Source organism: Macrobrachium nipponense, chromosome 5 (assembly GCF_015104395.2).
Source record: "Macrobrachium nipponense isolate FS-2020 chromosome 5, ASM1510439v2, whole genome shotgun sequence".
Lineage (NCBI taxonomy): Eukaryota > Metazoa > Arthropoda > Malacostraca > Decapoda > Palaemonidae > Macrobrachium > Macrobrachium nipponense.
In genome coordinates this window covers 108,305,533-108,325,532 of record NC_061107.1, presented here as the reverse complement: position 1 = coordinate 108,325,532, position 20,000 = coordinate 108,305,533, and the positions used below count along the sequence as shown (strand labels likewise).

General features: G+C 44.4%; 1 protein-coding gene across 1 annotated transcript in view; it reads left to right on the top strand.

The window, feature by feature from the left end:
* LOC135215576 (NPC1-like intracellular cholesterol transporter 1) overlaps positions 1-5,638 on the top strand; it is a 22,309-nt gene extending 16,671 nt beyond the window's left edge. The window contains exons 2-3 of the mRNA XM_064250437.1: positions 743-956; positions 2,205-5,638. Of these exons, the coding sequence (XP_064106507.1) occupies positions 771-956; positions 2,205-5,081 (3,063 nt within the window). The 5' untranslated portion in view covers positions 743-770 and the 3' untranslated portion in view covers positions 5,082-5,638. The remainder of the gene's footprint in view (positions 1-742; positions 957-2,204) is intronic.
* Positions 5,639-20,000: the final 14,362 nt, after the last annotated feature.

Below are 20,000 nucleotides of genomic sequence, written 5' to 3'. Positions count from 1 at the left end.
ATTAGTTCTTAAGGAGCAACAGCTTACAAAGGGGAAACACAATGACTTTTCACTGATTGTAGAATCACAAATTAAAATGCTGCAAACTTTGTGTGAAGATTGAGATGGCAGAAGTCTAGTGGTATCTCTGATGAAGCTGGTGGTGGAGCTGCTACTGATGAGTCCACAATAGTGCTATAAGGGCCCAGTGGGCATTGCTGGACTGTCGTGGATAAATATCTTTAGTCATGAACTTTTGGGACTTGTCAGTGAGCTGGTTTCTTGCTCAGATGGTCACCATGGAGGAGGGTTTAATCACAAATATTTCTTGGGAGGTCTGATTTTTTTTTAGTCTTTGCAACTGACTGTCACTACTTGAAGCACCGGGCTAGAAGACTGCAGATGTCATAAGAAAGATCCTTGAATAATATCCACTTGAAAATTGGGTAGGATGCCAAGAACTTCTTGAAATGTATAGGGCACATAAATAATTCATTCTATTGGCATCAGCTCATCACAATTCCAGATGTCTGCCTCTTCAGGAAACAAATTGTCATTTAGTATGATGCTTATCTATGGGACCAATCTACAACTATTTGAATCCTGTTTGAAAGGTAACCTGTTTTTTATGGACTTTATTTAGTGATATAAGTAGATATGGGTATCCAACCAAGGATCTTGACTTATCATTTATCTCCTTGAAGTTTAAGATCCCAAGTATGTACCGATAGTATATATAATTAATAAAAATACTTCTCCACAGATCAACAAACTGTTTGTTCAAAGCAAGCATGCATGTCGTAAGTCTGGTTGAAAAGGGTTGCGGCAACTGGGGAGCACAAGTATCCTCTCACCCAGTGAAGGTATCCTGCATCTGCCTCCTCCTGGTGTCGCTCTTCTCCATTGGACTGTTCAAGATTAACCAAGAATTACGTCCATATAGGTTATGGATCTCTCACCAATCTGAATTTGCAAAGGTAAGTAATATCACAGAGCCCTAAAATTTAATGCACTGCAATATAGGACATTCTTCAAGCCTCTGTGCTTTAGATGGCAGCACCTATAATGATTTCCCTTCACAGTAAATAGATATCAAAGTTTGATGAACCAACCTATTTAGTATAAAATAATATAAAATGAACTATTGTTTTTCATATTATAAAAAAAAATAGGAAACTGTATTCAGGTGAATTTCTTCGGTAAGGACCTGAACTAACTTTGCTGCTGATATTTGACACAAAATATTACAAATTAACATTTCAATAAACTAAGTTTCCAATTCACCATATACCTACAAATGATCTGTTACAAAACTCAACTAATTTAGAGTGGGTGAGTGCACGTCACTAGTTTCCAAGAACTGCATTCTTTTTTTACCTTCACACTGTATGGTTCATATGAGGATCATCATATTGTAATGAAATGTTTTATCTTAAAACTACAGAATGCTTAAGTCCTTAAATGCTACATTATAATGTCTAGGAATTATAACAATGAAGTAAATATGAAAGGATAGCAAAGACAGTTGTGCTGTAGAAGCCAAATTAAAATCTCCTACAATAGAGAGGACCAGGAATCAACTCGAGTAGAATTATACAACAAAAACTTTTTCAACTTTATTACCCAAGAAATTTTCCAACAGTCAAATTCCACATCCATGTCGATCTATTTTGTGCTGAATACACTCCGCAAACACAGTTAGCCAGATGCAGAACTCATACTGATTAATATTAGTAGGACCACATTCTATCGATGGAACGAAACTGGAATTCACCTCACACTAAATATCTTTCAGGGAGTGTAAGTCTAGCTGACAATCCTGTAGTATATTCTGCTATTGCCCTCCACAGAACAAAAATTATACATAATATAAAAAAGAAAGCACTGTCAGTGACACAAAAGTCTTCATGTTGTAATGTCTGTATAGCTGTAAAAAATAACTTTTCCAAATTATGAAAAATATAAATATTATAATGCCGTTTCTAAAGTTATTTGCATTCCACATATGTATAACAAAGGACTTAAAAAACTAAAGTGTTAAAAAAGCATGTCAGACAACCAGGGTTCTAGCTATGTCACACTAATAACAGTATGGTGTTATTCTCAATGCATGCAATAAATAAAACAATGGTACTGTATTTTGAATATTGGATGTGTTCTTTTTCATAAAACAAAATTATAGTACTTGATATAACCATGATAATAGCATTGAATACCCATTTCAGGTAAACGAATGGAAAACCGAGAACTTCCCAAATGAGTATCGTCAGCATGTTGCTCTGTGGGAGGCTGAGAATATCTTAACAGCAAGTGCAATCCAACAAATATGGAAGCTTCACAGGAAAATATTGGACATATCAGTCACAGTGAAGGGAGAAACATTCAAGTGGGATGATATATGTACTCGTGTGCCATCTTTACTTAGTAATGAAAATGCTACTCAGAAATCCCAAACAAGTGATTACGAGTATACAGACAGGTTAAATATTACTTGGTCACCCTTAAACTGGACCAGTTATGACTGGCTTGAAATCACTAACACAACAGACATATGGAACGACTATGATTATGAAGAACAATGGGCAAATGAATCCCCAACCAACATTTACTTGTCTGCAGAGGAAGCGCAGATGATGGAAGCTGTATCTCAAAATGCAATACAAACTGTGCAAGAGGATTACAGCCTAGTCCTACCAAGAACTGATTATTGTGACCTACTTGAATCAAAACAAAGTATCTGCTATGAGACAAGCCTGTTAGAAATTTGGGGTTATAACAATGATGCCATCATTGAGCTCACAGACGAAAAAGTTGTGAAGGATGTTAATGAAGCTTTTATGAGCAATGTCTTTGGCTATCCAACAAAGTTTGATAAATACCTGGGGGGTATCCAGCGGGGTCAGAATAACACCATCATAGCAGCCAGAGCAACAATGCATACTTGGACAACCAAAATACAAAAAAACAAGACAAATGTAGTAGACCTTGGAACTGGAGATATTGTGGATGAGGGAGGGATGGCCTGGGAAATGGCACTTGTAGAAGAGGCACGGTCATTTGTGGCACCAGGTATTAGACTACATATCCATGCTGCTCACAGCTTTGGAAAAGTCAGTGCTGAAACTATAAAAAATGATATAAAGTGGGTAGTGTGTGGATGGATGGTGCTAGTAATCTATGTGTTAGTTACTCTTGGCTGCCCTGGACCTGCCATTGTGGGCCTTGTATGTATTGCTGTAGCTGTTGCAGCTACTTTTGGTTTGTGCTCAATTATTGGGGTACCATATGGTCCAATCAACTCAGTACTGCCTGTGTTACTCATAGCCCTTGGAGTTGATGATATGTATGTTATAGTTGCATCCTGGAAAGCTGCTGGTAACAAAGACACTATAAAATCAAAAGCAAGAGATGCACTAAGGCATGCAGGTGTAGCTGTTACTGTCACCTCATTAACAGACGCTGTGGCCTTCTTGATTGGAGCAACTACACAGGTTCCTGCTCTTTGTTGGTTTTGTATCTATGCTGCCACTGGGGTGTTTATTGTATACTGTCTGCAGTGTACTGTGTTTGTAGCAGCACTTGCCATTAACCAAAAATACCAAGATTCTAAGAAACCTAGCTGTTACAAACTCCCAAGGATTACAAACTGGTCACTTTCTGGGGCAATGAAGGGGTATGCCACATGTTTAGTAAAAACCCCAGCACAAGTGGCAGTAATAATAGTAGCCACCCTAATGTTAGGAGTGGGTGCATGGGGTGCAATAAGCCTTCGCCAAGAATTTAGTCCTATTTGGTTTTTACCAAGATCCTCATATTTGTACAATTGGTTTACATCCATGAATTCCTATTTCCCAAACGATGGTGAACCAGGAAGTGTGTATTTCTCAAATGTCTCGCTACCAGATGAAATACCAGCATTACGGAAATTATCAGCAGACTTAAGGGACTCGCCCTACATTACTCAAGTTAATGCATGGTTTAACATTTTTGATGTTTACATGTTAGAGTACAGGAAGTACACTGAGGTTAATTTGACATCTGAAACAATGTATGATGTCCTCAGCCTCTTTTTAAATTCTAAGAGTGGTGCACAATTCAAGAATCATTTTCTGTTTGATGGAAACTTACACTGCAATGAGCCTGCTCCTCAATTTAAAGCTTTCAAAATTGACTTTACATATGCTAGATTAAAGGAAAGATCTGACCAACAAGCAGCAATGAACAGTATTAGAAAAATTGTGGCTGCTGCAAATGTATCTGGGTATCATGCAGTATGGGCGCATGTATACAGCCAGTGGGAAACAGACTCAGCATTAGCAGCTGAACTCTGGCGGAATTTGAGTGTAGTAGTTGTTGTTGTTGCAACCATGACTCTCCTCCTCATGGCAGCATTTCGAGCTGCATTTCTAGTCTTACTAAGTGTACTTGCCACACTTTTGGATGTGATGGCAATCATGCATATCTGTGGTCTTACTATTGATACAGTCAGCTGCATTGCTTTAGTGTTAGCAATAGGAATCTGTGTTGATTACTCAGCTCATGTGGCCCATGCTTTCCTCAACGTGACAGGCAGCAAGAAAGAACGTGTTCAAGATACCATTGCACAAGTAGGACCTGCAGTATTACATGGAGGCACTTCAACACTTGTTGCCTTCCTCCTTCTTGCACCTGCTGATTCACATCTATTTTTGTCTTTCTTCCAAATCTTTACAAGTGTGTCAGCTTTTGGCCTCTTCCATGGGCTTGTTCTTTTGCCGGTTCTGTTGTCAATCATAGGTCCTGAGCCATATCCCCATCATCTTGAGCAATGCCCTTCCTTGATGAATGTTACAACAAAAATGGACAAGGACCCAAATAACACATGCTACAATAAAACTCCAGCTGATGAACCTTTGAAATTGAAAGATACAAAAAATTACCAAACCCATAGAAATAGCACCCATAAAACAACAATAGCCAAAGATGTACAAAGAGCACTAAACCACAAAAGGTCAAAGAGTTCCTCCAAGGCAATGGACCCTGAGCACCAGTTTGCAGCAACAACAGAATCGGGAAATTCTTTGCAAAATATTAAACAAATAGCAAAGAGGTTAACTATGTGAAAATGTTTGAATAATTGATTCAAACAACACAATTATGTGAACTAAATTATAGTGCTGTAAATATATTCACTTGATAGTTTGGGTGAAGAGCTGGTGAACTTATTTTTTCCAAAGAAAATTATTTAAAAGACTGTGAAACTTTGTGTCACAAGAAATCTCAGTTGCATTCTGGAATAACCATAATAATGAATATCAGGTTTTACTGATGTCTGTATTTTATTTGTGAAGTGACTGACAAGAAATATTTGTTGTAGTCAGTATGTTACCAAGAGTACAATGTGCAACAATCTACTCATTTTAGCCATGAATTTACCTGTGCGCTGAAATTTATATTTTGTAAATAGACTTCTGAAATAGTATCAAAGGAAATGTGATAAGGCATTATGTTAAACAATCTGACTAGTCAAGACAAATGTTGTTAGAAGTTGATTTCTTTAATACTTAATGTTATGGGCAATGTTGACTAATATCAACTGTGCAATTTTAAAGACATGTGATGTGTTTAAGTGTGTACTGGTTGCTTATTGGTTCTGCAGAATAAAAATATGAATTCATAACTTTTTCTTTCATTCGCTTGTTTATATCTATATCTCTTGAATTTTTCCTTTTTTCCTGTCACATCATAAATTCAAGACTGAATACTATACATATTAATGGATGAATGGGTCATATTTGTTTCATACTGGTCACAATAAGAGATTCCATATGAAATGGCAAGACATTTATCAGCAAATACTATAGTACAGTGGTACCTTGAGATACGAAATTAATCCGTTCCGAGGCGGCCTTCGTATCATGAGCTTTTTGTTTTTGTACATGAAAACTTACCCAGCAGATATATACTTAGCTATAGACTCGGTCGTCCCGACAGAATTTCAAAACTCGCGGCACACGCGACAGGTAGGTCAGGTGATCCCCCATTCCCGCCGCTGGGTGGCGGGATCCGGAACCATTCCCGTTTTCTAAGACATAATTTCTCTGTCGGTTGAACGGACAACACCTATTGTTCGTTCCTCCATCTTGGATTTCAACTCGTTTGCCGAGAATTTGGATTGGTTTTTTGGTGACGTATTCTGTTTTTTCTCTGGCTTGGCATGCGCTTTTTGTGGACTGTTTTTCGACTTTGGTATTGACTACTCTTTCCCGATGTCTGACGCTAAGGCTTCACCTATGTTTAGAGTTTGTAGTAGGGAAGGTTGTAAAGTTAGGCTACCGAAATCGTCGGTAGACCCTCATAATGTTTGCTCTAAATGTAGAGAGAATGAATGTTCTTTTAATAACACCTGTATTGAGTGCGAGAACCTAACAGAGCTTGAATGGAAGGAGTTATCTTCTTACGTTAGGAAACTTGAGAGAGATAGAGTAAGGAAAGCTTCAGCTAGATCATCTAGTAGATCTTGTTCTCTAGAACAGGAAGTTCATAACTCTCCTATTACTAATGATTTTCCCTTAGCCACAGCTGCTTCTCCCCGTACTGAATCCAAAGATTCTTCCTCTGAAAGGGAAAATGTGAAAGCTTCAATCAAGAAACTCCAAGCTCAGTTACGAGCATTAAATGAAGGTAAGAGTGGTGATAGTGATTTATGCAGTGTCCCCAGTGCAGTGGAGGGGGCGTCTGACTGGTTCCTCATTGCTCCTAGGCCTAGACCTCTTCCAAACTCCCAGGACCAGGGGAGGAGGAATGTCGAAAGCCGCAGGGAGGATGCAGAACATCCCCAACGGTCAGGCGTTCCTTCGGCAGATCCTGTTGTAAAGTCCCAGGCTGCCTCGGATAGCCGCAGAAAAGGCATCCTAAGGGAGTGGTTTTCGGCCTCGGACTCTTCCTCTCCTAAAAGAGGATGGAGTTCGGCCTCTCAATCGCGCCCTTTGAAGAGAACCTGGAAGGCGCCAAAAGGAGACGCGGCTGATTCCAGCCCAGAGCATTTTCCCGAGTATTGGCCCTCGGATCCTAAGAAGGCGAGACAGGAGGAGCCTTCTCTTCAGGATCCAACGAAGAAGTTCCTGATTAACCTGCAGGAGCAGTTAGCCTCTTTAGTAGGCTTTTTCGCTAAGGATTCAACAAGGAGGAAAGATGTTTCGCTCCCTGTTAAGAGTTCCTCTAAGTGCCCCTCTACGTATAGGAGAGAGCCCCCACACTCTCCAAGGCGATTATCGCCTTCGTCGAGACTCTCTTTGGATAGGAGTTTTTCTCCTGACAGGCGATTCCTTTCGCCCTGTAGGCGTTCTTCTCCAAGAGATAAGCGCCCTCCTTTGGACAAGGCTTTGAATCCTGGCAGACAGGAAGTACGTAGCCTCTCCCCTTCTAGACGCCGTGAATCGAGCAGAAGTCTCGATCAGTTTAGGTTCAAGGAGCCGGAAGAGAACCTAAACCAATTCAAGTATCAGGATCCTTTGGGACTACAGGACCAGGATTGGAATCAGGAGACAGTCAGGCGCGAAGAGGCAGTGAGACGCAAGAAAGGGCGTCAAGAGCCTCTCAAGCACCAGCATTCAGGGCGTCAGGAGTCAGTTAGACGGCAGGAGTCAGGGCGCCAGGAGTCTGTTAGGCGTCAGGAGTCAGGGCGCCAGGAGCCTGCTAGGTGTCAGGAGTGTGGGCGCAGGGAGCCTTTCAAGCACCCTGAATCAGGGCGCCAGGAGCCTATCAAGCGCCGCGAGTCTTGTGAACCTCAAGTGACTAGGCAACAAGAGTCTAGTAGGCGCAAGAATGTTTCTGGCCGCCAGGAGCCTCATTCTTCGTATAGAAGTTTTTCTATCATTCAGCGCTCCCCTTCTCGGGAAAGGAGTACTTCTCCCGGGAAGAGCCCAATCACTTCCAAACGGTCTCCTTCAGTTGATCCTTTGGAAGAAGTTTCGGATGAGGACAAGCCCGTAGATGTAGCAGTTTCGGACTACAAGAGGCTCTCTCTTCTACTTCTCAAGGAGTTCGGAGACTCCCTTCATCCTGCTGATCCTCCTTCACCAGGATCTTTAATGTCCAGTACCAAAGCTCATAAGTCTTCTTCATTCGTCAAGATGCGCCCTGCTTTATGTATGAAAAAGGCTTTAAAGACCTTTTCAGAATGGTTAGCCTCAAGAAGGGAAGCGGGCAAAAATGTTATTGTTATAATACAATTAAGTTTGTTCATACTTACCTGGCAGATATATATATAGCTGTATTTCTGACGTCCGACAGAATTTAAAAAACTCAAAACTCGCGGCACACGTAGTGGGGCGGTTCAGGTGGTAGTACCCATTCCGCCGCTGGGAGGGCGGATATCAGGAACCATTCCCATTTTCTGTTCATATTTATTCATGACCCTTGTCTCCTGAGGGGAGGAGGGTGGGCACTCTAATTATATATATCTGCCAGGTAAGTATGAACAAACTTAATTGTATTATAACAATAACATTTTGTTCATGAAACTTACCTGTCAGATATATATATAGCTGAATCCCACCTTCGGATGGTGGGTAGAGACAGAATAGGATTTTTTAGGAAACTTAAATTAATGAAAGATTTACTTCTTTGGTTCCTTACCTGATAGCTAAGTAGACTCTATGATTACTGTCACTAAAGCCTGCTTATGCTTTTATCAGAGTTGCCAGCCAGGTTTGGACCTGTAGTGCTGGTGCACTCTGGATGCTCTGTCAACGGGGACGTGACCACAATGTGACAAGACCATCTAGCCAAACATATGGCAGTAACACAGCAACCGACCACCACCTGACCAACTAACCAAAAAACCCCTGACATTAACACTAAGGAATGGGAGATTTTCCACAGAAGATCTCACCATCAACCAACACAATAAAAACTAACCTAACTAAGCTAAGGGATAGGGAGAGAGCTACCTTCAGCCCCCAAAACTGTGTCTGACAAAATGTAAGGCCCCAAAGAACTACAGTTCTCGTAAATCGTTTCTCACATCCCGGAGGTAATGTGAGGCGAATACGGAATTGCTCCTCCAAAAGGTGCTATCAAGTATATCTTTGATAGACATATTCCTTTGGAAGGCAAGAGAAGTAGCTACGGCTCTCACTTCGTGAGCTTTCACTTTAAAGAGGCTCAAATCAGTCTTCTGGAAAGATGAATGAGCCTCTTTAATGACGTCCCTCAAGAAGAAAAAAGCAACAGCATTCTTCGACAACGGCAAATCTGGTCTCGTTCACGAGCACCAGAGATTACCTGAGGATACCTCTTATCTCTTTAGTCCTATTCACATAGAACTTGAGAGCCCTGACAGGGCACAGGGCTCTCTCTGGTTCTTGACCCACGAGACTCGACATTCCTTTGATTTCAAAGCTCTTCGGCCAAGGATTAGACGGGTTCTCGTTCTTAGCCAAGAAAGATGGGCTCAACGAGCAGACAGCGTTGTCCCCTTGAAGCCCACTAGGCTACTTAACGCTTGGATTCACTAACTCTCTTCGCCGTCGCCAGAGAAGCTAGGAAAAGCGTTTTTCTCGTCAAGTCCCTTAGAGAAGCTTCATGGAGAGGCTCAAAGGGACTTAGCATAAGATGTTCAAAACCACATCGAGATTCCATGAGGGCGGTCCTTGTTGTGGGAATCTTGGTGGTTTTTCGAACGACCTTAGAGATCGTGCAGGATCCTTATTGTCGGGAGAGGTCCAGTCCTCTGTGGCGAAAAACGGCAGACAACATACTCCTATAACCCTTGATTGTAGGAACTGCCAACTTCTGCACATTTCTTAGATAGAGTAAGAAATCTGCTATCTGATTCACAGAGGTCGTGGAAGAGGAAATTCCTTCCTTTTTGCACCATGCCCTGAAGGAGGACCACTTAGACTGGTAGACAGCTCTAGAAGAGGCTCTTCGAGCATTAGCGATTGCTCTCGCAGCTGCCTTTGAAAAGCCTCTCGCTCTGGCCAACTTTCGATAGTCTGAACGCAGTCAGAGCCAGAGCGGAGAGGTTTGGTGTGAAACCTTTTGAAGTTGAGGCTGTCTGAGTAGATCTTTCCTCCAGGGCAACGTTCTTGGGAAGTCCACAAGGAATGTCATGACCTCTGTGAACCACTCTCTTGCTGGCCACATTGGGGCAATCAGAGTCAACCTTGTCCCTTCTGAAGCTGCGAACTTCCTCATTACCTCCCCCATGATCTTGAATGGGGGAAAGGCGTAAAGATCCAGGTCCGTCCAGTTCCAGAGCAACGCGTCCACTGCAATTGCCCCTGGATCCAGAACCGGGAAGCAATACAGAGGAAGCCTCTTCGTCCTTGATGTAGCGAACAGGTCTACTAGAGGACGTCCCCACAATGTCCATAATTGTTGACAGACTTCCTGGTGCAAGGTCCATTCTGTTGGTAGAATCTGATTTCGTCGACTGAGAAGGTCCGCCCTGACATTCTGAACCCCTGCCACGAATCTTGTCAGGATCTTGATGCGCCTTGCGTCTGCCCATAGCAGAACCTCTTTCGCCAGGAGAAAAAGGGATCTGGAGTGAGTTCCTCCCTGATTCTTTAGATATGCAAGGGCTGTGGTGCTGTCTGAGTTGACTTGAACAACCTTGCTTGACAGTTTGTCTTCGAAGAACTGCAGCGACAGGAATATCGCTGCCAGTTCCTTTACATTGATGTGCCAGGCTACCTGTTCCCCACCCTCTCCAGGAGCTGACACTGTCCTCCCCCCCAGTGTTGCTCCCCAACCTGAAATGGAAGCGTCTGAGAACAACACTAGGTCGGGGCTCAGAAGATTTAAGGAGAAGCCCTCTCGTAACTTCTGAGGGTCGAGCCACCACCTTAAGTGGCCTTTTACCTTGCTTGAGATCCTTAGGATCGCATTCAGCCTTCCTCTTTCGACTTCCATTCTTCGCAAGGAAAAATTGGAAGAGGCCTGAGGTGCAGTCTTCCCAGCGAGACAAACTTTTCTAGTGAGGAAATGGTGCCCAGCAGACTCATCCACTCCCTCACCGAACAAGCTTCTCTCTCTAGGAAGGCTGCGACTTTCTCTAACCCCAGTCGCTGACGTTCCTGGGATGGAAACGCCCGAAAAGCCACGAATCCATCTGAATCCCCAGATACACGATGGACTGTGTCGGGGTCAGATGCGACTTTTCGGAGTTGACCAAAAGACCCAGAGACTTTGCTAGGGCTAACGTAAACTGAAGGTCCTTCAGACATTTCTGCCCTCGACGACGCTCTGATCAGCCAATCGTCGAGGTAGAGGGATATCCTGATCCCTGACGAATGGAGCCACTTCGCTACCTTCCTCATTATCATTGTGAAAACCATCGGGGCCGTGCTGAGACCGAAACAAAGGGCTCTGAATTGCCAAACCCTGTTGTCTAAGACGAATCTCAGGTACTTCCTTGAAAGAGGGTGGACGGGGACGTGGAAGTATGCGTCTGCAGGTCCAGAGACACCATCCAGTCGCCAGGTTCTCAAGGCTCCCAGCACCGACTGAGGCGTCTCCATTTTGAAACTTGATCTTTCTACAAAAAGATTGAGCCTGCTCACATCCAGGACTGGGCGCCAACCTGACGACTGCTTCAGCACTAGGAAAATCTGTTGTAGAAGCCCGGTGAACTCCAGGTCCAAGACTTGTTCCACCGACTCTTTTTTTCGACCATCTGGTCTAACAGATCGAAAAAAAATACTTTTCTTCTCTCCTGATAAGATGGAGAGAGGTCTCTGGGAGTTGATGTTAAAGGAGGAGGATGTAAAAAAGGGGATCTTGTACCCCTGCTCTACTATCTTGAGAGTCCAAGGATCCGCCCCTCTCTGCCTCAATGCCTCCGCAAAGAAACTTCAGTCTGGCCCCGACTGGCGTCTGAAGGACAAGATCTTCATTTGGTGGTTTTGGTTTTAAATGAAGCTCTTCCTCTCGAAAAACCTCTCCTACGAGGAGCTGCTCTCGAGGGGGGGTGCCACGCAAAGAAAGGGTTTGACTTTCTTCGGGGGTTTTACTGAATGCCAATGTGGAAGAACTGCTGAGTCTTGAAGACTGTACCAAGAGGTCCTGGTCCCGCCTTCTCTTGCAAACTCGTTGCAAGATCCTTTACCATAGCCTGGGGGGGAAGAGATGGCGTCCGAAAGAGGCGCAAAGAGCAATTCCGCTTTCTGAGCGGGAGAGACCGATTTAGCGGTAAAATTGCATAAAAGAGCTCTTTTCTTCAGGAAAGCAGTTCCAAATGAGAAACTAGCTCCTCCGAACCATCCCTGACGGCCTTGTCCATACATGACAACACGCTGGACAGCTCCCCCAGACTGAGAGAATCAGGACTTCTAGACTGAAGGTCTAAAACTCCCAGGCACCAGTCTAAGAAATTAAAGACATTCAAGGTGCGAAGCAGTCCCTTCAAGTGGTGGTCCGTCTCCACAGGAGTCCAGGACACCTTAGCAGACGATAAGAGAGACCTCCTCTGAGCGTCCACTAAACTGGAGAAGTCACCCAGAGCGGACGAAGGAACCTTTACTCCCACGTCCTCCTTGGTTTCATACCAAATTCCTCCTTTCCCGGCGAGTCTAGAGGGAGGAAGGGCGAAAGTGGTCTTGCCCTGATCCTTCCTTCGAGACATAAAATCTTGAAGTTTCTTGAAAGCCCTCTTGGTCGACAGTGATGTCTTCATTTCGACGAACTCAGGGGTCTTAACGGTCTTGGAAGACGAAAGTTGAGAAGGAGGAGACCTAGGGGCTGCCGGCTGGAACTTCTCCCCGAAGGATGAACGTAACAGCCTGACAAGAACCTTATAGTCCGAGACAGCTGAAGCTACCGGAGGTTCTTCTTCGACGGAACTCCTGGACTACTAAGTTCCCCTTCCTCCCTAAGGGAAGGGAAACTGGAGAACGTCCATCAAGGAGAGGGCGTACGTCCAGCAGTCTCAAGCCTGAACAACGACTTCCGTTGATTGGAAGTACCCGCTACAGGTACGGAATCGCCCTTACGACGATCCTTAGAAGGACGGACATCCTGCGAAAGAGGAGCGTCCTTAGAAGCAACGGGAACTGTCTTAACAGACACGTCCCTACGAGAGGAAGCGCGAGCTTCCTGACGAGAGGCGCCAAAAGCGTCCTGCTTAGCCAAGCAAGCGTCCTGCTGAGCGTCCTCAAAAGCGTCCTGCCTCGTTCGAAAAGCGTCCTGCTTCGAACGGCGAGCGTCCTGACGAGCGTCCTCAAAGGCGTCCTGTCGAGAACGCAAAGCGTCCTGCTTCGAACGCCGAGCGTCCTGCCGAGCGTCCTCAACAGCGCCCTGCCGAGAGCGCAAAGCGTCCTGCTTCGAACGCTTAGCGTCCTGGCGAGCGTCCTCTACTGAGAGAGCGAAAGATCTACTCGGAGAACGAGAACAGTGACGATCCGGAGGTGGAGAGAGAGACGAACGAGACGAGAGAGAATGAGACTGCTTCGTCCTCTTGACGGGCAGCCTAACGTCCTTTCTACGCTTAGGCTCGACTGCTGCTGGGCGAGTCCTCTGAGCCATAAGCGACGTAATCTGGTCCTGAAGGGACACTAGGATATCCTTCGTAGGTGAGAAAGGAGCAGAAGAAGGGGCAGGACTGACCCTGCGAGAAGGCGAGGGGACGCCTCCTTCCTTCTAGCAGGTACAGCTATCTGCCTCTCAGGTGAACACGCCTGTGCGTGGAAACCAACGTCCTCGTCGGTAGAAACCCTACCTCTCTTCTGAGGAGGAAAGGCGTCATACGCATCCTCTGACGAAAGCAGAGACATAGGACGTGAAGCGTCCTCAAAGCAAAAAGTCCTTTTCAACGGACGCGAGTCTCTCCGAGCGCTCCACCCCTTGCGCGGGAAGGACGCTTCGGAGGACGAAAAGCACTCCTTCAGGACACGCGCACGTGCGCGCTCCTTGGCAGCCTGGGATTTAGCAACAAGGCCTCGCCGAAGGGACGCCAGATCGGTGGGGAGCCCGTAACCCTCTGCGGCTTTCGACATACCCACTCCCCCCTGAGTCCTGGGAGTCCGATAGAGGTCTAGGCCTAGAGGCATTATGGGGCCGATCTGACGCCCCCTCCACAACACTAGGGGCACTAACACAAACTTTCACAGGGCCAGTTTCTAGGGCCAAAACTTTCGATTCAAGAGCGCGAATAGACTCAAGAATCAGAGAAAGGGTGTTACCTTCTCCAGACACAGCACTGGTGGCCGAAGGCAACAAAAACAGGATTAGGTTGAGCAAAATCTACTGGTGTTAGAGGAGGAGAAATGTTACATCCCTTACCTTTCGTAGAACTGCTCTTGGAGGAAGACCTCCTGACTCTATCGCGCTCCAATTTACGTCGATAGGTCTCATACATCTTCCATTTATCATCATCCAAATCCTTGCATTCATTGCACCGATCATCAACCAAGCAAACATGCCCCCTGCAATCCATACAAACTGTGTGAGGATCAACTGAAGGTTTAAGAAGCCTCACCTTACATTCACTCCTCACACACACTCTGAAACTTCCAGTACTTGATCCCGACATCATGTACACAGAAAAGCCAATCCAAAATAAAAAACCAATCCACTATTACGCGTGCCAATCCAACAATCCAGAAGTCGATACCAAAAGTCAATCCAGATAATTTAAAGCGAGATAAATCAAAAATCCTAGACGGAGGTACTGTAAACAGTTGTTTCCAGCACCGGCGACAGAAAAAATATGAACAGAAAATGGGAATGGTTCCTGATATCCGCCTCCCAGCGGCGGGAATGGGTACTACCACCTGACCGCCCCACTACGTGTGCCGCGAGTTTTGAAATTCTGTCGGACGTCAGAAATACAGCTATATATATATCTGACAGGTAAGTTTCATGAACAAACAGTTTTTTCCTGCCCTCCTTCCAAGTTAACAGGGAAACCTGGAAGATGGTACGAGACCAAGGAACCCATGGGGTTAGGCCTCCCTTCATCCGCAGACGCGGACTTTGCTTCTCTAGTAGACTCATCAAGGAGGAAGTCTTTGCTTTCTGCTAAAGCAACATGGGGCATGTGTGAGCTGGACCACCTTCTAAAGGGTCTCTTTAAGACTCTAGAAGTGTTCAATTTCATGGACTGGGTATTGGGAGCATTAGCCAAGAGAGCTCAGGACACCGACTTTGTCTCGATGGAAGAACTTTCAAGTGTCCTGGCTTGCTTGGACAGAGCAGTTATGGACGGCTCCGTAGAAGTTGCCTCGCTTTTCGGAACAGGAGTCTTAAAGAAGAGATCGGTCTTTAGCTCTTTTCTAGCAAGAGCCGTATCACCCTTACAAAGATCCTCTCTTCTTTTCGCCCCTTTGTCCTCTCATCTGTTCCCACAGGAGACGGTTAAGGAGGTTGCAAAATCTCTAACGGAGAAGGCAACTCAGGAGGCTCCTCACACACTCAGCTAAGAAGTTTAGGCCGGCCGTGCCTATTGAAAAAAGAGAGAGACCCTCTTTTGTACAGCCCTTTCGAGGTGCCTCCTCTTCTAGAACCCCTCTTAGAGGTCGCAGACCAGAACGGAGGAGTAGACCATCTAGAAGGTCCTTCAGGAAGTCTAAATGAACAGAGCGTCCTCCAGACAAAAGTAGGCGCCAGACTACTCCAGTTTGCAAAAGTCTGGGTGCAGAAGGAGCGGATTTCTTTTTTTGGTCTTGGTCCCTCTCGACCCTGAAAAAAGGATACTTGATCCCCTTCAGGGAAATCTCCCTTGACGACAACTCCAAGGGAGTTGGACTGCAAGATACTCGGATTCGGTCCGAAGACTAGCTATTTTGCAGGCAGTGGAACAGATGATTTCCAAAGAAGCGGTAGAACTGGTTCAAGATCTCAAGTCTCCAGGATTTTACAATCGGTTGTTCCCGGTACCGAAAGCATCAGGGGGATGGAGACTGGTGCTAGACATCAGTGCCCTGAATTTCTTTGTTATGAAGAAGAAATTCTCGATGGCGACGTCTTCCTGTGTTTTTCTGTCTGCTCTTCGTCCAGGGGGGGACTGGATGGTGTCCCTGGACCTTCAAGATGCGTATTTCCATGTGCCAATTTCATCCGGCATCACGGAAAATACCTAAGATCATGTTCCAAGGGAAAGTATTCCAGTTCCGAGCGATGTGTTTCGGACTTTCGACTGCCCCTCAAGTCTTCACGGACATCATAAAGAATGTAGCTTATTGGCTACATCTGGAAGGGATCAGGATCTCATTATATCTGGACGATTGGCTAATAAGAGCCCAATCGGAGAAACAATGTCTGGAGGACCTTTTCTTTACTCTAAATTTGACAAAGTCCCTGGGACTTTTAGTCAATCTCGAGAAATCCATGCTGACTCCCCAGCAAAGCATTGTCTATCTGGGGATTCAGATGGATTCTCGGGATTTTCTAGCGTATCCTTCGCAGGAAAGGAGAGAACGCTACTTGGAAAAGGTGGCAGTCTTCTTAAGGAAAGAACATTGTTCCGCGAGGGAATGGATGAGCTTACTGGGGACCCTCTCCTCGATGGAACAGTTCATTTCCTTAAGAAGACTACACCTAAGACCCCTTCAATTTTATCTGAAGGAGAAATGGGATTGGAAGTCCCAAGATCTGGGAAAAACCTTTCCGATCTCGAAGGGAATCAAGGAGAATATCCTCTGGTGGTTAGATCCACAAAAACTAAGCAAGGGGATCTCCCTTCACTTACAGAACCCTCGCCTAGCGTTATTTGCAGACGCCTCAGATTCAGCGTGGGGAGCAACCCTAGGTTCGGAAGAAGTGTCAGGCATCGGAAAGGAGAACAAGTGTCCTGGCACATAAACAAGAAAGAACTAACAGCCATTCATCTAGCTCTAGTTCATTTCGAGGAACAGGTCTCAGGTCTGGTGATTCAAATTCACTCGGACAACACAACAGCCCTTGCATATATAAAAAAACAGGGGGGGACGCATTCCTTTTCCCTGTACGAATCAGCAAAGGATCTGCTGATTTGGGCTCAGGAAAGGAAGATCTCTCTTCTCACAAGGTTTGTGCAGGGAGAGAGAAATGTCCGGGCGGATCTGTTGAGCAGGAAAGACCAAATCCTACCCACGGAATGGACTCTCAATCCTCAGATTTGCCAACAACTGTGGCATCTGTGGGGAAGGCCCAATATAGACCTGTTTGCGACCAACAGGAATCACAGACTAGAAAACTATTGCTCCCCGATCTCGGATCCGCAAGCAGTAGCCATAGACAGCTTTCTGCTAGATTGGACAGGCTTAGACACATATGCCTTCCCTCCTTTCAAGATAGTAGGGGAAGTATTGAGGAAGTTCGCTTGCTCAGAGGGAACAAAAATGACCCTCATCGCTCCCTTCTGGCCAGCTCTCGATTGGTTCACAGAGGTGCTGGAGTGGATAGTAGATTTTCCCAAAGATCGCTTCCACTGAGGAACGATCTTCTCAAAACAGCCCCACTTCGACAGATTTCACAAGAACCTCCCCGCTCTAAGTCTGACCGCCTTCAGACTGTCGAAGGACTCGTCAGAGACAAAGGTTTTTCGCGCGAAGTGGCGAAGGCTATTGCAAGAGCCAGAAGAGTTTCCACCTCTAGGGTGTATCAGTCGAAGTGGAGGTTTGTTAGAAGATGGTGTAAGAATAAGAAAATATCCTCTTCCAGTACCTCTGTAACTTTGAAATCGCTGATTTTTTCTTCTCTATTTTTGAGAAAGGACTGTAACCTGGCAGTATCGACAGTAAAAGGTTACAGGAGTATGCTGGCCTCAGTCTTTCGACATAGAGGACTAGATCTTACTAATAATAAAGATCTCCATGACCTTATAAGGTCTTTCGAAACCACGAAAGACCAGATAATCAAGAAACCTAGCTGGAACTTGGATGTGGTCCTTAAGTTCCTAATGTCAGAAAAATTCGTACCGTCTCACACAGCTTCATTTAGAGATTTAACTAGAAAGTCCTTATTTCTGTTTGCATTAGCAACAGCTAAGAGAATTAGCGAGTTGCAAGCCTTGGAAGGTAAAGTTGGTTTTAGGAAGGATTCAGCGGTTTGCACCTTTAAACCACTTTTTTCTAGCAAAGAACGAAAATCCCTCAAAACCTTGGCCAAGAAGCTTTGAGATAAAAGGACTCTCTTCACTAACAGGAAGAGAACTAGAGAGGACTTTGTGTCCAGTCAGGGCACTCAAGTTCTACCTGAAGAAAAAAGTGTTGCTGGGAGGTACAGAAGAAAGTCTTTGGTGCTCTGTAAAAGATCCGAAAAGATCGATTTCAAAGAATGCCCTTACGTTCTTCATAAAGGATGTAATAAAGGAAGCTCACCTTACTTGCAATGAAGAGCACCTCAAGATTCTCAGAGTAAGAGCACATGAAGTGAGAGCCATAGCTACGTCAATGGCATTTCACAAAACATGGTCTCTTCAGGCACTAATAGAGTCAACTTTTTGGAGATGTAATTCTGTTTGCCTCCAATTACCTAAGAGATGTAAAAATTTCTTTCGAAAAGTGCTTTGCTCTGGGAGCGTATGTTTCGGCGAATTCAGTGCTGGGAGAAGGGGCTGAGGCTAATCCTTCTTAACTTACTTTAGTGTTTAAATTTGTCTTTATTGGTGGTTGTTTTTATTGGTTGATTGTCAGAGGGAATAGGGGACCCTCTTGCAATTCATAGGTTATAACAGTACTAACATGGTCAGGTGATCGGGATTGGCTTCAGTGCTCCTTGTGTTTACTTATAGAAACCTTAACTCTGTCATGTAAGAGGGCTAGTACCCATTGATATGACAAAGGTCAAGGCTCTACCATGTAAGTGGGTCAGCCCCCATTGGTACGATCCAGAGTAGGCTCTGTCGCGTAAGCGGGCTAGCCCCCATTGACATGATCCAAAGAGTTATTCAGCCATAGGTCCATACCTCGCTGGGACTCTTGAGGCAGGCAGACTCATTGACAGTAGTCATGAAGTCTTCAGCCCAATCAGGTAGGAACCATGGATTATTATATCCAAGAACATATGTTGTTTTTTCCCTGTTTTTAATGTATTTAGTATAAGTATTATCATTATGTTTTAGCTGTCTCTTACCCTCCACCAAGGGTGCCAGTCAGCTAAGTATATATCTGCTGGGTAAGTTTTCATGTACAAAAATGATATTGTTAAGATACAATAAAGTTTTGTACATACTTACCTGGCAGATATATACGATTAATGGCCCACCCATCGTCCTCTCAGGAGACAGGTGGAAGAGAAATTATGTCTTAGAAAACGGGAATGGTTCCGGATCCCGCCACCCAGCGGCGGGAATGGGGGATCACCTGACCTACCTGTCGCATGTGCCGCGAGTTTTGAAATTCTGTCGGGACGACCGAGTCTATAGCTAAGTATATATCTGCCAGGTAAGTATGTACAAAACTTTATTGTATCTTAACAATATCATATTTTGGACCGCATTTTATATGTAAAATGGCTAATCCATTCCAAGCCCTCCAAAAACACCCCAGTAAATTTCATAATAAAGCTAAATTGACCTATAAACAATGAAATACTACAACAATTTGGACCACTCAATACCTAACTTAATACATACTGCTAATTACCTATAAATAAAGTGTATTAGTGTACAGTTTACAAGAAATACTGTACGTATGTAGTAAAATGTGGAAGCTTGCCTTTCAAGTGAGGCTATCTCCGAAAGTGGCGACAGAGGAGGAGGACAAACGGCAGATACGTACGTACACTTAACTTTACGAAACACATAAAAAAATGTAAGGAAAACATACATAAACTAAACTTGATGAAACACATTAACAAAACTGTAGCACTTAACTTTACAAAAAACTAAAATTAAAAATCTTTTTTGTTCTTGTTTAATTTTTACATTTTTTTTACCTTTTTTATACTTTACGTTTTTTTTTATACAAAATTTCATCTTCATCACGACTTTCAACTTTGTTTTTTATTATCACTTGGTTCTTCCTTTTTGCTTACTCCTGCTAGTACTAAAGGCCTCTTTAAAAAAATAACTATCCAAGGGAAAATTGCTTCTGCCTACTTTTCACAACGTT